The following is a 20,147-nucleotide window of genomic DNA, read 5'->3' as shown; positions in this document are numbered from 1 at the left end:
CTCTGGAGCAATCGGTATGTGGAGATAAGCATCCTTGATATCGATCGATGCAAGGAAATCTCCTTGGGACATTGAGGCGATGACGGAGCGGAGGGATTCCATCCGGAACCGCCTGGTCTTTACGTGTTTGTTGAGCAGTTTTAGGTCCAGGACAGGACGGAAAGACCCGTCCTTCTTTGGAACCACAAACAGGTTGGAGTAAAAACCGTGACCCTGTTGCTGAAGAGGAACGGGGACCACCACTCCTTCTGCCTTCAGAGTGCCCAGCGCCTGCAGCAGAGCATCGGCTCGCTCGGGAGGCGGAGATGTTCTGAAAAATCGAGTCGGAGGACGAGAGCTGAACTCTATCCTGTAACCGTGAGACAGGATGTCTCTCACCCAACGGTCTTTTACCTGTGGCAGCCAAATGTCGGAAAAGCGGGAGAGCCTGCCACCGACCGAGGATGCGGTGTGAGGAGGCCGTAAGTCATGAGGAAGCCGCCTTGGTAGCGGCACCTCCAGCGGTCTTTTTAGGGCGTGACTTAGACCGCCATGGATCGGAGTGCCTCTGATCCTTCTGAGTCCTTTTGTACGAGGAGAATTGGGACCTGCCCGCACCCCGAAAGGACCGAAACCTCGACTGTCCCCTCCTCTGTTGGGGTAATTTTGGTTTGGCCTGGGGTAAGGATGTTTCCTTTCCCTTGGATTGTTTGATGATCTCATCCAGCCTCTCACCAAACAAACGGTCGCCAGAAAATGGCAAACCGGTTAAGGACTTTTTGGAAGCCGAATCTGCCTTCCATTCCTGTAGCCACAAGGCCCTGCGTATTGCCACCGAATTGTCGGCTGCAACCGCCGTACGGCTCGCAGAGTCCAGGACAGCATTAATAGCGTAGGACGCAAATGCCGACGTTTGAGAAGTTATGGACGCCACTTGCGGCGCAGACGTACGTGTGAGTGCGTCAATTTGCGCTTGACCCGCTGAGATAGCTTGGAGTGCCCATACGGCTGCGAATGCTGGAGCAAAAGACGCGCCGATAGCTTCATAGACGGATTTCAACCAGAGCTCCATCTGTCTGTCAGTGGCATCCTTGAGCGAAGCCCCATCTTCAACTGCAACTAAGGATCTAGCCGCCAGTCTGGAGATTGGAGGATCCACCTTGGGACACTGAGTCCAGCCCTTGACCACGTTGGGGGGGGGGGGGGGGGGGGGGGGGGAAGGGATAACGTGTATCCTTAAGGCGCTTGGAAAAACGCTTATCTGGACAAACTCGGTGTTTCTGGACTGCCTCTCTGAAATCGGAGTCATCCAGAAACATACTCGTACGCTTGGGGAACCTGAAACGGAATTTCTCCTGCTGAGAGGCTGACTCCTCCGCTGGAGGAGCTGAGGGAGAAATATCCAACATTTGATGTATGGACGCGATAAGATCATTCACTATGGCGTCACCATCAGGAGTATCAAGGTTGAGAGCGGCCTCAGGCTCAGAATCCTGATCAGCTACCTCCGCTTCATCATACAGAGAGTCATCCCTCTGAGACCCTGAACAATGTGATGAGGTCGAGGGGATTTCCCAGCGAGCTCGCTTAGGCGGTCTGGGGCTGCGGTCCGTGTTAGAGACCTCACCCTGGGATCTATGAGACACCCCGGGGGAACATTGTTGTTCCAACTGAGGGGAACCAGGGGGCAGTGATTCCACAGTGCCCATGGTCTGAGATACCGGTCTGGACTGCAAAGCTTCTAGAATCTTAGCCATAGTCTCAGAAAGTCTGTCAGTAAAAACTGCAAACTCCATCCCTGTCACCTGGACAGTGTTAGCTGGTTGTTCCCCCTGGGCCCCCCTTAGCAGAGGCTCCGGCTGAGTAAGTGCCACAGGGGCCGAGCAGTGCACACAATGAGGGTTAGTGGAACCTGCCGGTAGCGAGGTTGTACATGCGGTGCAGGCAGCATAGTAAGCCTGTGTTTTGGCACCCCTGCTTCTTGTGGGCGCCATGCTGTTGTCTCCTTTGAGCGACACAACAGGGTATATAGCCAGAAATCAACTGTGCACCATACAGTGTAAAGTATAGCCTGTAAACATATAAACTATAATTACACTTCTGCACCAAGTGGGGACAGCACCTGAGGTGCTGCTTACCGCCCGCTTAAAGCGGTTGTGTGGCCACCAGAATCCCTGCCTGGGTCCCCCAGAGCTTGTCTCCCCTCTGCAGCGTCCGAGGAGCTGACAGGAATGGCTGCCGGCGTCCTGAGGAGAGGAGGGAGCCGTGGGCGTGACCCAGAAAGTGCGGGAACTGGTGCCCCACTGTGCACAGTGAGGGGGGGTGGAGTATGCAAACCATGCTCCAGCCCTCAGTGCTGCCGTGCTGTACAGCGTCCCGCCCTTCCCCTGACTGGCAGGGCTGGGGGCGGGAAGAAAAAGAGACTAGGCCCAAAAGCCGGGGACTCGAGTTATAACACACTCAGCGATGCTGCAGTGTATAATGGCACAAACGCTGTCAGCGCCGCGGTCCCCGGTGCACTAGCACACCCAGCAATGCTGGAGTGTTGCTGTGCGCAGTCCCCACGGGGACACAGAGTACCTCAAAGAAGCAGGGCCATGTCCCTGAACGATACTCGGCTCCTATCCAGCAGGGTCCTCAGGAGCTGTGGATGGAGCACGGTCTCAGTGCCTGGAGACCGATAGGGCTCTGGGTGAAGTGGGATCCTAAGGGGGATGGGGAAGGAAAACAGCATGTGGGCTCCAGCCTCCGTACCCGCAATGGATACCTCAACCTTAACAACACTGTCGACAAGAGTGGGGTGAGAAGGGAGCATGCTGGGGGCCCTGTTAAGGGCCCTCTTTTCTTCCATCCGACATAGTCAGCAGCTGCTGCTGACTAATCTGTGGAGCTATGCGTGCATGTCTGCCTCCTTCGCACAAAGCAAAAAACTGAGGAGCCCGTGGGAGCACGGGGGGTGTATAGGCAGAAGGGGAGGGGCTTTACACTTTTAGTGTAATACTTTGTGCAGCCTCCGGAGGCATAGCCTATACACCCCAATTGTCTGGGTCTCCCAATGGAGCGACAAAGAAAATTTTTTTAGCCTCAATTTCTCATTTTCACATGGGCAACAGGATAAAATGGATCCTAAAATTTGTTGGGCAATTTCTCCTGAGTACATAGATACCTCATATGTGGTCATAAAGCACTGTTTGGGTGCACGGCAGGGCTCGGAAGGGAAGGAGCGCCATTTGACGTTTTGAATGGAAAATTAGCTCCAAAAGTCAAATAGCGCTCCTTGCCTTCCGAGCCTTGCACCCAAACACTTGATTTCCACCACATGAGGTATCTGTACTCAGGATAAATTGCACAATAAATTTTATGGTGTAATTTTTCCTGATACCCTTGTGAAATGCTACATTTTATGGCTAAAGTAACATTTGTTTAAAACAAAAAAAAAAGTAAATTTTCATTTTTTCCTTCCACATTGCTTTGATTCTTGTGAAGAACCTAAAGGGGTAATAAACTTCTTGGATGTGGTTTTGAGTAGCCTGTCTGGTGCAGTTTAGAATGGGGTCACTTTTGGGTATTTTCTGTCACCTAGGCCTCTCAAAGTCGCATGTGGTCCCAAAAAAAAAAAAAAAAAAAAAAAAGTGTAAATTTTGTTGGAAAAAATGAGAAATTGCTGATTAACTTTGACCACTTCCTAACCAAAAAAAATAAATTTTGTTTTGAAAATTGCGCTGGTGTAAAGTAGACATGTGGGAAATTTTATTTAGTAACTATTGTGTGACATTTCTCAGATTTACGGGCATAAAATTTTAAAAAATTGCGCAATTCTAAATTTTCGCCAAACTTCTGAAATTCCCGAAAATGAATGCAAAAAAAAAAAAATATCAGCCTAAATCTACCACTTGTACAATATGTCACAAAAACAATGTCAGAATCGCCAGGATGCGTTGAAGCGTTCCAGAGTTAACCTCATAAAGGGACACTGGTCAGAATTTTGCAAAATGGTGAGGTCAGTAAGGTCAAAATAGGCTGGGGGCTGAAGGGGTTAAAGTTCACCCCATCAGCTGTGCCGCTCTTGCCCTGGAGGAATGGACTAAGACATGACACAGCGAGCCATGTGTTAGATCTGTGGTGTCACATCCCAAACCCTACTCATTTTGGTAGGGCTGTGCCAAACAAGTTGCAGAATTAAAAAGACAGCAGTGCTGCTTTAAAGTTTGGTAACTAAGGCAATTTAGGACAGAGTGAGTGTTACAGCTGTAGCTAGTGGCACTTTCCATTCCCACCAATTGTTTTAGGATTTTACAGTGCTCAGTATAGAGTGTCAGAATTGGTGTGTAGTTGCACATTAAGAATGGAGATTTACCAAGACTGACCGAATATGTAACTAAAAATGGTGGAAACCAGAGAAGAAGAAAACCTACCTGGCTCCCAGTTACAGGCAGGGATTTCCATTAGGGCTGGCTCTACACTTTGTAGTGTCGCAAACCTTTTAGCATCATTCATATTGACTATAAGACCAACACCAACCAGGGAGAGATGACTCAGTTTATGTTCTTCTGGGACATCAAAAGTTTCAAAGTCTACAAGAAAAAAAAAAAAAAAAAAAAAAATATAAAATATTTTACCCAATTAAGATAACAGATCAAAAGTCTTAAGCAGCTGTCTTCTCCAAAATATATACATCCTATGGTTTTAAAGAGGGAGCTTAAGATTAGTTTTCTTATGGGCTCAATGCACCCAATGAGCTTTTCCAAGTAGCCACATGTCAGGTTTTTTTGCAGTGTCCCATCTACTTGGGGAACCCCAGATCTCATAACTGCGCCATCTGGATGACTGGTGCTTCTGCTGAGCATGACCAAGTGCCCCAGGGTGTTTAGCAGTCTGTGTTGCTTTCTTCATAGCCAAGCAGCCATCAGAAATCCAGCTGACGGACATTGCAGAGGTCTCACTGGGTTTCAAAGTTTAATGTCAGTGAAGTACTGAAGATCCAGATCCACTCAGATGTGAGGTCACATTAGGCAAGTCAGACACTGAAGCTGAGATTCAGTAGAAGTTCAGCCAAGAGGGCCCTTTATAGGGCCAACAACCACACAACTGATCTAGTTTAAAGGTATAGGATTTAGCACTATAGATTGTGTTAGAGCTTAAATGACTAAGGCTAGTTTCACATATCCAGCTTTTTGCCGGATGTGGTGTACGCCAGGACAGTGCATACAGTACACTGGTAGTGCAACAAGTGCCAGTCACATGCTGTCATTGACCCAGAAGTTGTGGTGCTGCCACTGTACTATATCATACTGTACTGGCGTGCGCTGAATCTGTCAAACCAGCAAAAAGCTGGACATGTGAAACTAGCCTTAGGCTAGTTTCACACAACTGGCTTTTCGCAGTTTTGCCGGATTCGGCACACTCCAGTACAGTGTGATATAGTACAATGGCAGCATGACAAGTGCCGGTCACATGCTGTCATGTGACCCAGAAGTTGCGGTGCTGCCATTGTACTGTATCATACTGTACTGGCGTGTGCTGAATCTGGCAAAACTGATGTGTGAAACTAGCCTTAAAGGGGTTATCTGGCTTATTTTGCTTTTTCTAATTTACACCATTGGGCTACATTGGGGCAGGTAAGTAGATCGTGAGCACTTACCTGCCCTGCTGTCAGCCCCTCTCCCCAGGCTCAGAGTGGTCATGTGACTGCTCCTGCTGTGATTTTGCTACTTCCGGTCATTTCATGTCAACATGGGAAGGACCATGTCGACATGCAAATCTGCCACTGCATGTTGCCGCCCTGCTGGGTGGGTACAGTGCGATGAGCCCCGCCATCTCTGCACTGTATGTGCTGGACAAACACAGGTTGCCCTCTGTCTAGGACACCGTAGCACTGTTTGCCCAACAGTGTCCTCAGCTCATTATGTTGTATGGTGCCCGGGCAACTGACCCCCCCCTCCCCCATGCGCTGTGATGAATGCAGCCTCCCATGCTCCTCACTTCTGAATACAGTCATAAGCAGGGATGTCACCTTACACCAGCGAACAGCACTGAGCTCTGTATAAGACACTGCAATCACAGCATGGAGAAGAGATAGCATGCTGCATGGGTGAGAAGGGAGAGCGAGCAGTGGGGTGAGGGGCAGGGGGCAGAGAAGAACATGCACGGCTGACAGTGGGGGGGCAGAGAAGAGAGTTCATGGGTGACACAGCAGGGGGGGCAGAGACAAGACTTCATGGGGTGAGAGACAGGGGAGTGCTGGGGAGCAGAGGAGACAGTGCAGTGGGAGAGGAGAGTGCATGAGGGGGATTATGTATAATATATAATTTCTTCGGCGCTCTATTGGGAGACCCAGACGATTGGGTGTATAGCACTGCCTCCGGAGGCCACACAAAGCAATTACACTAAAAAGTGTAAGGCCCCTCCCCTTCTAGCTATACACCCCCAGTGGGATCACTGGCTCACCAGTTTTCTGCTTTGTGCGAAGGAGGTCAGACATCCACGCATAGCTCCACTGTTTGTAGTCAGCAGTAGCTGCTGGCTCTATCGGATGGAAGAAAAGAGGGCCCATATAGGGCCCCCAGCATGCTCCCTTCTCACCCGCGGTGGTGCTTGTAAGGTTGAGGTACCTATTGCTGGTACAGAGGCTGGAGCCCACATGCTGTTTTCCTTCCACATCCCCTGGAGGGCTCTGTGGAAGTGGGATCTTACCGGCCCCCAAGCCCTGGGGCCGGGCTCCATCCACAGACCCATAGAACCTGCTGGATTGGGAGCGGGAGTGCCGTTCAGGGACATGGCCCTGCAACTTTCAGGTACTCTGTGTCCCCGGCAGGCACGGACACTCTCAGGGCTTGCTGAGCGTTGTAGTGCGCCGGGGACAGTGGCGCTGTACGCTGGGGGTTAGGTCACTGCAACTTTGCTGAGTGACGTTGTGTGTTGGGAACTACTGCGCCGACCGCTCCTGGAGCGGCGGCGCAGCTGCGACTTGTGGTGCGCCGGGGACTTTGCGCCGACCGCGCTTTTACGGCGGTGGCGCTTCTAACTTTAGCCCCCGGCTTCTGCGGCCTAGCGCCGCTTCGTTCCCGCCCCCACCCTGTCAATCAGGGTAGGGGAGAGACGCTGCTCAATGGCAGCGCCGAGGGCTGGAGCTTTATTTACATGCTCCAGCCCTCTCACTAGGCACAGGGGGAAGCAGACTTCCCGCTCTTCGTCGGTGTACGCCCAGGGCCCGCCCCCCCTCTCCACAAGGACGCCGGCAGCCATTACACATGCGATCTGGCTGGGGAAAGGCAGCAGGCTCTGGGAGACCCAGACTAGAGGGATTTCTGGCGACCACACACCGCTCCTAAGCGGGCGGTAAGCTGCACAGTAGTGCTGGCCCCACTAGTGCCTCAGTGATATATTAGTGTACTTTTTTCTTGGTACCATATATATATTTAGTTGCACTGTAAGGTCGCTTCTTGGCTGGACACCCTGTACTGCTCTGAGGAGGCAGCAACATGTCATCCGCAAAACGCAAGGCTGCCAAGGCACGGGCTGTGTGCACTGTTTGTACTGCATGTGGGGCTGATCTACCGGCAGGCTCCAATGATTCACATTGTGTGCAATGTTCAGTCCCAGTGGCACTTCGTCAGCCAGAGCCTATTGTGGTGGTAGCCCAGGCAGAGACGCCTGTGAACCCTGCCCCGGTGATGGGGACAGACTTTGCAGTGTTTGCTGATAAAATGTCTGAGGCTATGACAAAAATCCTGGAGACCTTGCAGGCCAGGCCAGTTCCTCAGACCATGGACACTGCTGTGGCTATGCTCTCTGGTCCCCCTCAGTTGGAACTAATCCGTACTTCAAGGGGGTCTCAAGCATCACAAGCTGAAGTCTCTGACTCAGATGACAGTCCCAGGCAGCCTAAGCGAGCTCGCTGGGAAAGACCCTCCACGTCATCACACTGCTCAGGGTCTCAGCGAGAAGAGTCTCTCTGTGATGAGACTGAGGACGGTGATCAGGATTCTAATCCTGAGGCCCCTCTCAATCTGGATGCCCCTGATGGTGACGCCATGGTTAATGACCTTATATCGGCGATTAATAGACTGTTGGATATTTCTCCCCCAGCCCCTTCTGCAGAGGAGGCAGCTGCACAGCAGGAGAAGTTCCATTTCCTATATCCCAAGCGTAAATTAAGTGCTTTTTTGGACCACTCTGACTTCAGAGAATCAATCCAGAAGCACGACGCTCATCCAGACAAGCGTTTCTCTAAACGTTCTAAGGATACCCGTTATCCTTTTCCCTCTGAAGTGGCCAAACGCTGGACCCAGTGCCCAAAGGTGGATCCCCCAATTTCCAAGCTTGCGGCTAGATCCATAGTCGCAGTAGAGGATGGCGCTTCACTTAAAGATGCCAACGACAGACAGATGGACCTTTGGTTGAAATCTGTCTATGAAGCTATCGGCGCGTCGTTTGCTCCAGCATTCGCGGCCGTGTGGGCACTCCAAGCTATTTCAGCTGGTTTAGCACAGGTGGATGCTATCATGCATCCAGCAGTGCCACAGGTGGCGTCCCTAACTTCGCAAATGTCTGCGTTTGCGACCTATGCTATCAATGCTGTCCTAGAATCTACGAGCCGTACCTCTATGGCGGCCGCCAATTCTGTGGTTTTGCGCAGAGCCTTATGGTTAAAAGGACTGGAAAGCAGATGCTGGTTCCAAAAAATGCTTAACCAGCTTGCCATTATCTAGAGACAGACTGTTTGGTGAGCCATTGGCTGAAATCATAAAACAGTCCAAGGGTAAGGACTCTTCCTTGCCACAGCCCAGAGCAAGTAAACCTCAACAGAAAAAGTGGCAGTCGAGGTTTCGGTCCTTTCGAGGCTCGGGCAAGGCCCAATTCTCCTCGTCCAAAGGGACTCAGAAAGGACAAGGGAGCTCAGATTCCTGGCGGGCTCACTCACGCCCCAGGAAAGCAAATGGAGGAACCGCTTCCAAGGCGGCTACCTCATGACTTTCGGCCTCCTCCCTCCGCATCCTCGGTCGGTGGCAGGCTCTCCCGCTTTTGCGACATTTGGCTGTCACAGGTCAAAGACCGGTGGGTAACAGACATTTTGTCTCGCGGGTACAGAATCGAGTTCAGTTCTCGGCCTCCACTTCGGTTCTTCAGAACCTCCCCACACCCCAACCGAGCAGATGCCCTGCTGCAGGCGGTGGACTCTAAGAGCAGAAGGAGTCGTGATCCCTGTCCCCCCTCTGGAACGGGGGCGAGGATTTTACTCCAATCTCTTTGTGGTTCCAAAAAAGGACGGCTCCTTCCGTCCTGTTCTGGACCTAAAACTGCTCAACAAGCATGTGAACGCCAGGCGGTTCCGGATGGAATCCCTCCGCTCAGTCATTGCCTCAATGTCCCAAGGAGATTTCCTAGCATCAATAGACATCAAAGATGCTTATCTCCACGTGCCGATTGCTACGGAGCACCAACGCTTTCTGCGCTTCGTGATAGGAGACGAACATCTTCAGTTCGTGGCTCTGCCATTTGGTCTGGCGACAGCCCCCCGGGTGTTCACCAAGATCATGGCAGCAGTGGTAGCAGTCTTGCACTCTCACGGACACTGTGATCCCTTACTTGGACGATCTACTGGTCAAGGCACCCTCTCAGGAGGCATGCCAACTCAGCCTGAATTTTGCACTGGAGACTCTCCAGGCGTTCGGGTGGATCATCAACTTCCCAAAGTCAAATCTGTCACCAACCCAATCACTAACGTATCTTGGCATGGAGTTTCATACTCTCTCAGCGATAGTGAAGCTTCCGCTGAGCAAGCAGCGGTCACTACAGACAGGGGTGCAGGCTCTCCTTCAAAGTCAGTCGCACTCCTTAAGACGCCTCATGCACTTCCTCGGGAAGATGGTGGCGGCAATAGAGGCGGTTCCGTTTGCGCAGTTTCATCTGCGTCCACTTCAATGGGACATTCTCCGCCAATGGGACGGGAAGTCGACATCCCTGGACAGGAAAGTCTTTCCCAGACGGCCAAGGACTCTCTGCAGTGGTGGCTCCTTTCCACCTCATTATCACAGGGAAGATCCTTCCTACCACCGTCCTGGGCGGTGGTCACGACAGACGCGAGTCTGTCAGGGTGGGGAGCAGTGTTTCTCCACCACAGGGCTCAGGGTACGTGGACTCAGCAGGAGTCCAGCCTTCAGATCAATATTCTGGAAATCAGAGCAGTGTTTCTTGCCCTACTAGCCTTCCAGCAGTGGCTGGAAGGGAAGCAGATCCGAATTCAATCGGACAACTCCACAGCGGTGGCATACATCAATCACCAAGGAGGGACTCGCAGTCGGCAAGCCTTCCAGGAAGTCCGGCGCATTATGATGTGGGTGGAAGCCACGGCCTCCACCATATCCGCAGTTCACATCCCCGGCGTAGAAAACTGGGAAGCAGACTTCCTCAGTCGCCAGGGCATGGACGCAGGGGAATGGTCCCTTCACCCGGACGTGTTTCAGGAAATCTGTCGCCGATGGGGAAGGCCGGACGTCGACCTAATGGCGTCCCGGCACAACAACAAGGTCCCAACCTTCATGGCACGGTCTCGCGATCAAAGAGCTCTAGCAGCAGACGCCCTAGTGCAAGATTGGTCGCAGTTCCGGCTCCCTTATGTGTTTCCACCTCTGGCACTCTTGCCCAGAGTGCTACGCAAGATCAGATCCGACTGCAGCCGCGTCATACTCGTCGCTCCAGACTGGCCGAGGAGGGCGTGGTATCCGGATCTGTGGCATCTCACGGTCGGCCAACCGTGGGCACTGCCAGACCGACCAGACTTACTGTCCCAAGGGCCGTTTTTCCATCGGAATTCTGCGGCCCTCAACCTGACTGCGTGGCCATTGAGTCCTGGATCCTAGCGTCTTCAGGCTTATCCCAAGGGGTCGTTGCCACCATGAGACAGGCTAGGAAGCCCACGTCTGCTCAGATCTACCACAGAACGTGGAGGATATTCTTATCCTGGTGCTCTGCTCAGAGAGTGTCTCCCTGGCCATTTGCATTACCTACCCTTCTTTCTTTCCTCCAATCTGGGTTAGACAAAGGTTTGTCGCTCGGTTCCCTTAAAGGGCAAGTCTCGGCGCTATCCGTCTTTTTTCAGAAGCGTCTAGCACGACTTTCTAAGGTGCGCACGTTCCTACAGGGGGTTTGTCATATAGTTCCCCCGTACAAGCGGCCGTTAGATCCATGGGATCTGAACAGGGTACTAGTTGCCCTCCAGAAGCCGCCCTTCGAGCCTCTGAAGGAGGTTTCACTTTCTAGACTATCACAGAAAGTGGCTTTTCTGGTAGCGATCACATCTCTTCGGAGAGTGTCTGAGCTAGCAGCGTTGTCTTCCAAGGCTCCCTTCCTGGTCTTCCACCAGGACAAGGTAGTGCTGCGCCCCATTCAGGAGTTTCTCCCGAAGGTGGTATCCTCTTTTCATCTTAATCAGGATATCTTTTTGCCTTCGTTTTGTCCTCATGCAGTTCATCGGTATGAGAAGGATTTACATTTGTTGGATCTGGTGAGAGCACTCAGAATCTACATTTCCCGCACAGCGCCCCTGCGCCGTTCGGATGCACTCTTTGTCCTTGTCGCTGGTAAGCGCAAAGGGTCGCAGGCTTCTAAGGCCACCCTGGCTCGATGGATCAAAGAACCAATTCTTGAAGCCTACCGTTCTGCGGGGCTTCAGGTTCCATCAGGGCTGAAGGCCCATTCTACCAGAGCCGTGGGTGCGTCCTGGGCATTACGACACCAGGCTACGGCTCAACAGGTGTGCCAGGCAGCTACCTGGTCGAGTCTGCACACTTTCACCAAACATTATCAGGTGCATACCTATGCTTCGGCGGACGCCAGCCTAGGTAGAAGAGTCCTGCAGGCGGCAGTTGCCTCCCCGTAGGGGAGGGCTGTCTTGCAGCTCTAACATGAGGTATTTCTTTACCCACCCAGGGACAGCTTTTGGACGTCCCAATCGTCTGGGTCTCCCAATAGAGCGCCGAAGAAGAAGGGAATTTTGTTACTTACCGTAAATTCCTTTTCTTCTAGCTCTTATTGGGAGACCCAGCACCCGCCCTGTTGTCCTTCGGGATTTTTGGTTTGTTTGCGGGTACACATGTTGTTCATGTTGAACGGTTTTCAGTTCTCCGATGTTACTCGGAGTGAATTTGTTTAAACCAGTTATTGGCTTTCCTCCTTCTTGCTTTTGCACTAAAACTGGTGAGCCAGTGATCCCACTGGGGGTGTATAGCTAGAAGGGGAGGGGCCTTACACTTTAGTGTAATTGCTTTGTGTGGCCTCTGGAGGCAGTGCTATACACCCAATCGTCTGGGTCTCCCAATAAGAGCTAGAAGAAAAGGAATTTACGGTAAGTAACAAAATTCCCTTCTTTCATTACATAGTACTCATTTATGTATCAGGTGCTGGGGCAGAGAATACTGACAGGGAATGTGTGCAGTGGGCGGGGCTGCACAGTGAGGCCGGGGGCGGTGCCAGCTGTGACTGTGGGTTTGGCAGTCAAACATGTCATGTTAGGTTGTGCTGAATGTAAACAAAGAGCTGCAGAGAATAAAGTGAAAAATCAAGAGAAACAAAAGTTAGAAAACAAAAAATGTGTTTTATATGACAATACAGCAGAGATTAACTTATTTTTTTGGAGTTTGTCGGACAACTCCTTTAAGGGAGCAAGTGATTTCTGATAACAGCATTGATCTGCTGGTTAATCATTATGAAGGTGGCTGATTGCAGTACCCAAAAGAGGGGAGAGGAGGTTGGAGTCATTCTCCTGGGTGCTGCACCTTCATGGCATTATTAACCCTATAACTGCATATTCATAGACATGACAGGCTTCCTTTAAAGGAAATAGAGCAAGTTGTGGAAAAACTTACCTGCAGGATTGTAGGGAACAAACTTTTCAATATCAGGATACTGCTGCTTCTCAGTCTTGACAGAAGTGTCAGAAACCTAGTGGGAGAACAGGAACCAGTTCACAAGCTTATTCAACTGGCATTTGCCTTCCATAGAAAAATCTGGCAATCTAAGCCCTTGTGATAGCTGTATTCTGGCCATACACCCCAAGCAGCCTGTGTGTCTTGCAGCTTCAACATACAGGTGAGCCGAGCGTTCATGTGGTCTGAGTTTAGGGTGACCGCTAGGTAAAAGGCTGGTGCATTATCTAGAGAACGGGGCAACTGAACGAAAACTGGACAATCCTCAGTCAGACGTTGGGCAGACCAGATAGTATGATCAGGCCACGAGTAGATTGGACTTCTACCTATAAAATGCCATCAGTTTCCATCTTTGTGTTCTTATTGCAGATTTGACTGATTGCATTTTAGAATGAAGTAACAAAAAACATTAGTGATGTGCAAAGCCAGTGTACGACTGGGCCGCAGTAACATACCTGTTCAGTAGATGGCACAGGCTTCTTCACTTTTTGGTCTCCTTTCAGATTCTGGCCACTCTTCTGGTTAATTAATTGCTTGTTGACATTTCCTAGAGCTTTTCTTGAAGTTTTTCCACTTGAAGGACCAAGAACCTTGCTCTGGCGGCTTTTGACAAGTGGCTTTCCTTTAGGCAAAAAGATTAGTTTAATGACTGTTCCAGAGCATTGGGAAACTGAAGGGTGGAGGATATCACTGCTGCAGAAGCCTTCCTTATACACCAGGAACAGAGCTATGGCCACCCCAATGGCAAGCACTGTAGTAAGGCTACTTTCACACATCAGTTTTCTGCATTCAGGCAATCCTTTTTTCTTCCTGATCCAAAGGATCCGGAAAAAAAAAAAAAAAAAAAAAAAAAAAAGTAAAGCCATATCCACCGGATCTGGTTTTTAACTGTAAAAAAAAGGATCTGTTTTGCATCCGGTTTGTCTGTTTTTTTTGATGGATAAGTTTTTTTTAATTAATTTGGTGCATGCGCAGTTTACAAAAACGGATCCGGATTTTTTAGGCTACTCAGTTTTTTTCCCATCAGGTACAATCTGGAAAAAAAAACAAAACGGGTTAAACGGATCCGGTACTGCATCCGTTTTATCCCCATAGATTTGCATTGTTACCAGATTGTACCTGATGGCTTTGCGTTGTATCCGGTTTTTTCCGGATGCGGCAAAATTTATCAAAGCAGCGGCCGGAGGCAACGTGTCTTGCAACTTTTTTTGTCTGGCAAAAAAAAAAACGCATTGTGCCGGATCTGGCGCGATACAGCGTGTTTTACAATGAAAGCTTATGGACGCCGGATCCGGCGCAATGCGGTAAAAATGGATGTGGCTACCGGATCCGTTTTTTGTAAACTGCGCATGCACCAAGTTAAAAAAGCTGATCCCTCAAAAAAAAAAAAAAAAACAAAAAAAAAACAAACCGGATCCATTTAAAACCGGATCCGGTTTCTCATTTTTTTTGCCGGATCCTTTGAATCAAAAAAAATTGTGCCTGAATGCAGAAAACTAGTGTGAAAGTAGCCTAACCCATGCAAACAACCCCTGTACCAGTAGAATAAAGCTACTGTGTGCAGAAACCATTCAATACACTTTAGCAAAAGAAGTTTCCTGTGTAGAGGTTATACAGTGTTCTTAATAGTTTCAATAGTTAATGGGCGCCACTTAAGTTTTAAAGACTTAAAAAAAAAAAACCTTGGAGACTGAGATTTTTATTTTCCAACAATTGTTTTTTTGGAGGGACCCTTTCTCTAAGTAGCCATTATGGAACTACACTTGGAATTTCACCTGTTTCCCTGTACAGCATGTGGTAGACTTGGGCTGCTTTCACACATCCGGTTTTTCCTGTGCAGCACAATCTGGCGCTTTGCAGAAAAAAAAACGCAACTGTTTTTTTTTTTGCATAGACTTACATTAGTGCCGTATTGTGCTGCATGGGCTTGCGTTCCGTCCGGTTTTTGCCGCATGCAGCAGATTTAGCTGATGCGGCGGCCGGAACGTTGCCTGGCACAAAGAACTGCATCTTGCTGCATCTGGCCGATGCGGCGCGATTTGCAATGCATGCCTATGGACGCCGCATGCGGCGTCCTGCATCTGTTTTTTTTCCACTGCACATGCTCCGTAGCCAGCCGCAAGCGGCAAAAACCGGACAGGCCACATGTAAAAAACTTATGCAAAGGATGCAGTATTGTCGCTGCATAGGTTTTAGAGCCGGATTGGACGGCTCTGCTAAAACCAGAGGTGTGAAAGCAGGCTTAACACTAGAACTACTGGACTCGTGACACCTACTACAACTACATAGTGCGAAGTAGTCAAAATGACTACCTCAGTAGTTCTAGTGTTAAATTGTGTCATTTAAAATTATAACTCCTCCCACAAAAAACAAGCCCTCATGGCTATATTGGAGGAGGAAAAAAACCCACAAACCAGACCAGGAGCGACAGGACTTCCTGATCCCTATGCTAGCACTAAGTGACAGCATGCACCGCAAGGATTCACAAGTCTGCAGTCAGTGACACAGATCCCTTTATGATAGGGGCATCTTACTCCTGCACAACCAATCCATGAGGGGCATCGGTGGTGTGCGCCACACTAGAAATTTTACATCACACGTTCATGTTTATTAGGCATGCTTTTCTACACCCCACTTTGGTGGAGCTTGGGAAAACTAAATTCTAAAAGATGTTTTTTTACAACATTGAGCCATGCAGAAGTTTTCCAGCTTATAAGACTTAAGCCAGAATCTGGCAAAAGAACACAGATGAATACAGGCAGTATTTGGCAAAGGTCCTTTAAATAACCACTTACCGACACCTGATAGTTTGGGACGATCTTTGGATAACAGGGTGGCATTAACATCACCGTTCTCCTGGTCAATGTAGATCACAGTTGCCATTTTAGTCAGATTCTATAGGAGAAAGTACAAGAACGAGGCATGTTTCACTGTACACAACAAACCATTACAGTTAGGATGATTAGACCCATGGAAGTTTGGATTTGCCCAGACTAAGGCTGGGGCCATACCAGGATTAGTGCGAGTGATCGCATGACACTGCTCACAGCATAGTGGGAGCAGAGTGTCATGTGACTGGACCAAACCAGCAATCAGATCACAGCTGCGGAGGGGAGAGATTTCTTCCCATCTCCTCCGTTGCAAGAATTGCATTGCACTCAACTAATGCAATGTTTCTCTCGCCCCCATAGACTTGAATGGGTGCGAGTGAAACAGGATAGCACTCCACCTGCAGCATGCTGTGACTTCAGTCTGATTAGGGCTGAGAAGAAAAAAAAAAAAAAATTTGCTCATGGTAGTTACCCCAGAGTAATATTGGAATGTGATTTTTTTTATTGCGCTCTGTATTACTCGCTGTGTGTGCTAGCCCTAAATGTTTGGGACCCAAGTCTTTTTTCAATCAATGTAACTTCTGAACTTGACCCTAGATCCCATACAAGTCAATAGGGACTTGAACGTCCGTGCTGTAAAATGGTAGTAAGGCCTATGGCACTGCAAAAGGGAGTAAAATGGGGGTAGGATAATGTGAATGAGGAAGAAGTGGAATAACCCTATTTTTTGATAGCCAGAGCAGGTAAAGCAGACAGCTCAGGGTTGCAGCCTGCAGTTGTCAGCTTTATCATCCATGGTTATCAAAGAGTGAACCCTGTGTGTTTTTTTTTAACAAAAAAACCCACAAACAAAAAAACACCAACCCAGCCATGAGGTCCCTCCATTTTTTTTTTTTTAACAAACCAGGTAAAGCCAGCAGCTGGGATAGCCATGGGCCTTCCTAGCTTGTGAGTACTAGCCCACAGCTGGCACATCCAAAATCCCACATGCACCTTAGCTATACACTTACCAGGTTAGTAATGGGGAAGGGGTGCTGATACACCTCTCCATTACCAACACATGGGTTTGATACCAACTGTCAACTGCAGTGGGGCAACACTGACCAGCCTGTAGATGGCAGGACCAATGAGACATCCACCTCCAACTGCTGCAAGGCAAGCAGAGATCCACTTGCTGCTATTAATCTGAGAACAGCATGATCTATGGACAGACCATGAATCAAGTAATGTGTCACTTTACTGGGTGGAGTAATAGTCAGTTTAGATTTAGGAGATCTCAGGAAGTTACAACACTGTCCCCATTGGGGGTCACAATCTAGAGTCCCCATCAGTATGTCTTTGCAGTGTGGGAGAAACCGGAGGAAACCCATACAAACACAGGGAGAACATACAAACTCCTTGCAGATGTTGTCCTTGGTGGGATTTGAACCCAGGACCCCAGTGCTGCAAGACTGCAGTGCTAACCACTGAGCCACCACAAGACTGCAGTGCTAACCACTGAGCCACCACAAGACTAGAGTGCTAACCACTGAGCCACCACAAGACTAGAGTGCTAACCACTGAGCCACCACACTAAAAAAAAAAAAAAAAGAAGGATTGTATGAAGGAGCAAAACAGTCCAGTGACATCTATATCAGGGACCGCTTTTACATTATGGCACTCTACAATTACACAGCAAAAACCTGCCAACAGATCTTTTGACCCCTTCAACCTTTTGCATACATTTACATCAAAAACGGTGTTTGATGGGAGCTCACACACTGAGCATGCACCTTTCCCTGCACATCACCTGATATGATCAACTGACATTTGCCTTTAACAGGTGTGGGTGGATTGGAGATCCACCCGAGACAGATAACTAGTTATATTTCAATGTCAATCTCTGACAGTGGGATTTAATATGTGGCAGTATGGATCACCTGTGATGTGAATGCAGGGCACCGACAGGTATTCGTGACAGGGGTCAGCTGTGTGCTAGGAGACCGTGATTTGTGCTGTACAGAGCAGAACTGATGCACTGCACAGCACAAGCAATGGGACAAACAGCATTTGGCATCTACGCACTTGTATTGACCTGTAGGATCAATTTTACCAAATAGTGATTATAATGTAATGTTTATATATTTATATAGCGCTGTTAATTCCATAGCGCTTTACATACATTGGCAACACTGTCCCCATTGGGGCTCAATCTAGGTTCCCTATGAGTATATTTTTGGAGTGTGGGAGGAAACTGGAGATCCCGGAGGAAACTGACACAAACACAGGGAGAACATACTAACTCCTTGCAGATTGTGTCCTTTGTGGGATTTGAACCCAGGACCCCAGCACTGCAAGACTGCAGTGCTAACCACTGAGCCACCACAAGACTGAAGTGCTAACCACTATAAATTGTATTTTGGCAATTTGATCTCTTGGAAATAGTTGTCAGAAGAGCAGACATCCCCTTTACTTATGTTGTCACAGAGAAGCAGTCAGTCAAAAATTAGTAAGACAGTGGAAGCAATTAAAAGCTTTTATGTTAGAACAGCATAATATACTTTGAAGAGTCAATCTTTGCACAACAAAGACCAATGGTTTTCACACCAGGATGAGGCAGCGCCAAGACATTGGAGAACTGCCAAATTCAGCAAAGCTGCTCCAGTCTGACAAAGCATTCCTTGGAAGACATGGACAAGATGCAGACTTCATCCAGGTGTGGGCACCTCTTAACTTCAGGATGCCCTTCATGTGAACCAGCACAACATCCTGCATTTAATGGTTAACACCCATGCTGAGGGGAGGGGGGGGTCACAGAGTTTTGGAGGCAGTGTGTCAGCTGTGCTCAAAATGCTGCAATGTACAGCACAAGCACAGTGAATGGGATTTAGAGAAATCCCCAAACTGACCAGCGGTGCAACTTTCCAAGCCACAGGATGTCAATTCTCTGCTGCGGAGACAGAAGCGGTCTCTGCAGGGAGAAGACGAGACAGCGCAGCGGCCCAAACCATGATTGTGGCCACAAGAAGCTGCGGTCTCCTGCAGAAGAGTCTCACAGGTCAGGACCTGCCATGTAAAGGATACAGCAGGTCAGCACACACCCTTTATATAGCTTCAGCAAAGTGAACAGTCCTGAGACCTCATGCACATGGTGCTTGTTTTTCCCCATTGCAGATTTCAAGCAATTTCACATCTTCAGGATAAAAAATTCTCAGTATTTTTCCCCATTGATGAATTGAGAGTGGGGGGAAGGGGGGGTTAGTGTTAGGCAAACAACTTTTTTTTTTAAAAAACATTTTCTCCCTGCACCAATGACTGCAGTGTGAATATGCTCCAATTCAAGCCACTGTCAGAGGCAGAGGACATCCACAGTCAACCTCACTAATCTAATACTGGGAATACGAGATAAACTATGGGTGTTCAGCCCCAGAGTGAGACCAAAACCCTCCCCTCAGTCACTGCAATGAATGAGGGGTGCAGCCAGAGCCCCACAAAGCTGTAGGTATCTAGTGCTCGGTGACAAGAGCGGCATGCTATGCCTGTGTCCACCACTAGGGGGAGCCTGGTGTATAGATTCCGGCATAATATCCCATACACATCCTATATACAGGGCTCTCCCTAGTACAGTTTACTGCTAAACGTGCGAGACCAGGGGAACCCACAGAAACACTACCGTCATGAAGTTACAGCGAGGCATACTGGGAAGTGTCTCACGGAAAAACGCCTCCAGGGCACCGGAGGGGATAAAACGCCATAACACAAACGGCTACAAGACAAATTACGACAGCACCTCCGGCGGCGCATGTACCGGTCACCGAGAATACGCAACCAGCGAGAAGCCCACCGAGCCTCGGCGTGCACACGCCTCCTCCGCCCCAGCCGCGCTCTCCCGTTACGTACCGAAATCAACAGCTCAGCGCTAGTAGTACTACTAAACACTTCGCGGCACCCGCTTTTAAACCAAACAGTGCGTCCTCATTGGTCGTTGGAGCGTGCTTCTGTAATCTGATTGGATGATGGGCGGGCCATTCTGATTGGATGGCGTTCAGTGACGCACTCGGCTATATTCAGTGCGGGTGATAGTGGACGGCACTGGACGCGTCAGGAGTTTGTCTGCGGCTTTTGGTGACGGGATGATGGGGTTTTATGCGGTAGCTTTAATGGCGTTCATCATATATTTTACATAATGTAAATCTATAAGGCTCCATGATACGTAAACCACGGGGTTTCTTTCCCCTGCTGGCTCCACTGTCCTTGGGTCTCTTTAGGGGCGACTCTCCTGGTATCATTCATATTCTCAGTCACACATTATAGTCTACATCCACCAGAGACTGTTGTATTGTATATGTGTTGTAGCAGAGCATGGGAAAGCAGGGTGCTTAGAGAAGATGTATAGCAGAGCATAGGAAAGCTAGGTGCTGAGAGAAGATGT

General features: G+C 49.2%; 1 protein-coding gene across 4 annotated transcripts in view; it reads right to left on the bottom strand.

The window, feature by feature from the left end:
- The window catches only part of LOC142301237 (securin-like), a 30,759-nt gene extending 11,059 nt beyond the window's left edge, over positions 1-19,700 (bottom strand). The window contains exons 1-5 of one of the 4 annotated variants that reach the window (XM_075342264.1): positions 19,616-19,700; positions 15,701-15,800; positions 13,361-13,527; positions 12,846-12,921; positions 4,395-4,553 (exon numbers count right to left, since the gene is read on the bottom strand). In XM_075342264.1, the coding sequence (XP_075198379.1) occupies positions 4,395-4,553; positions 12,846-12,921; positions 13,361-13,527; positions 15,701-15,788 (490 nt within the window). In that variant the 5' untranslated portion in view covers positions 15,789-15,800; positions 19,616-19,700. Of the gene's footprint in view, positions 1-4,394; positions 4,554-12,845; positions 12,922-13,360; positions 13,528-15,700; positions 15,801-19,388; positions 19,447-19,505; positions 19,595-19,615 lie in introns of those variants that run through there. The other 3 variants (XM_075342266.1, XM_075342265.1, XM_075342263.1) reach the window with 3 other exon arrangements.
- Between the last annotated feature and the right edge of the window lie 447 nt (positions 19,701-20,147).

This window comes from Anomaloglossus baeobatrachus, chromosome 4, assembly GCF_048569485.1.
Source record: "Anomaloglossus baeobatrachus isolate aAnoBae1 chromosome 4, aAnoBae1.hap1, whole genome shotgun sequence".
Classification (NCBI taxonomy): Eukaryota; Metazoa; Chordata; class Amphibia; order Anura; family Aromobatidae; genus Anomaloglossus; species Anomaloglossus baeobatrachus.
The sequence above is the reverse complement of the archived record's forward strand: the minus strand, read 5'-3'. Positions and strand labels throughout refer to the sequence as shown.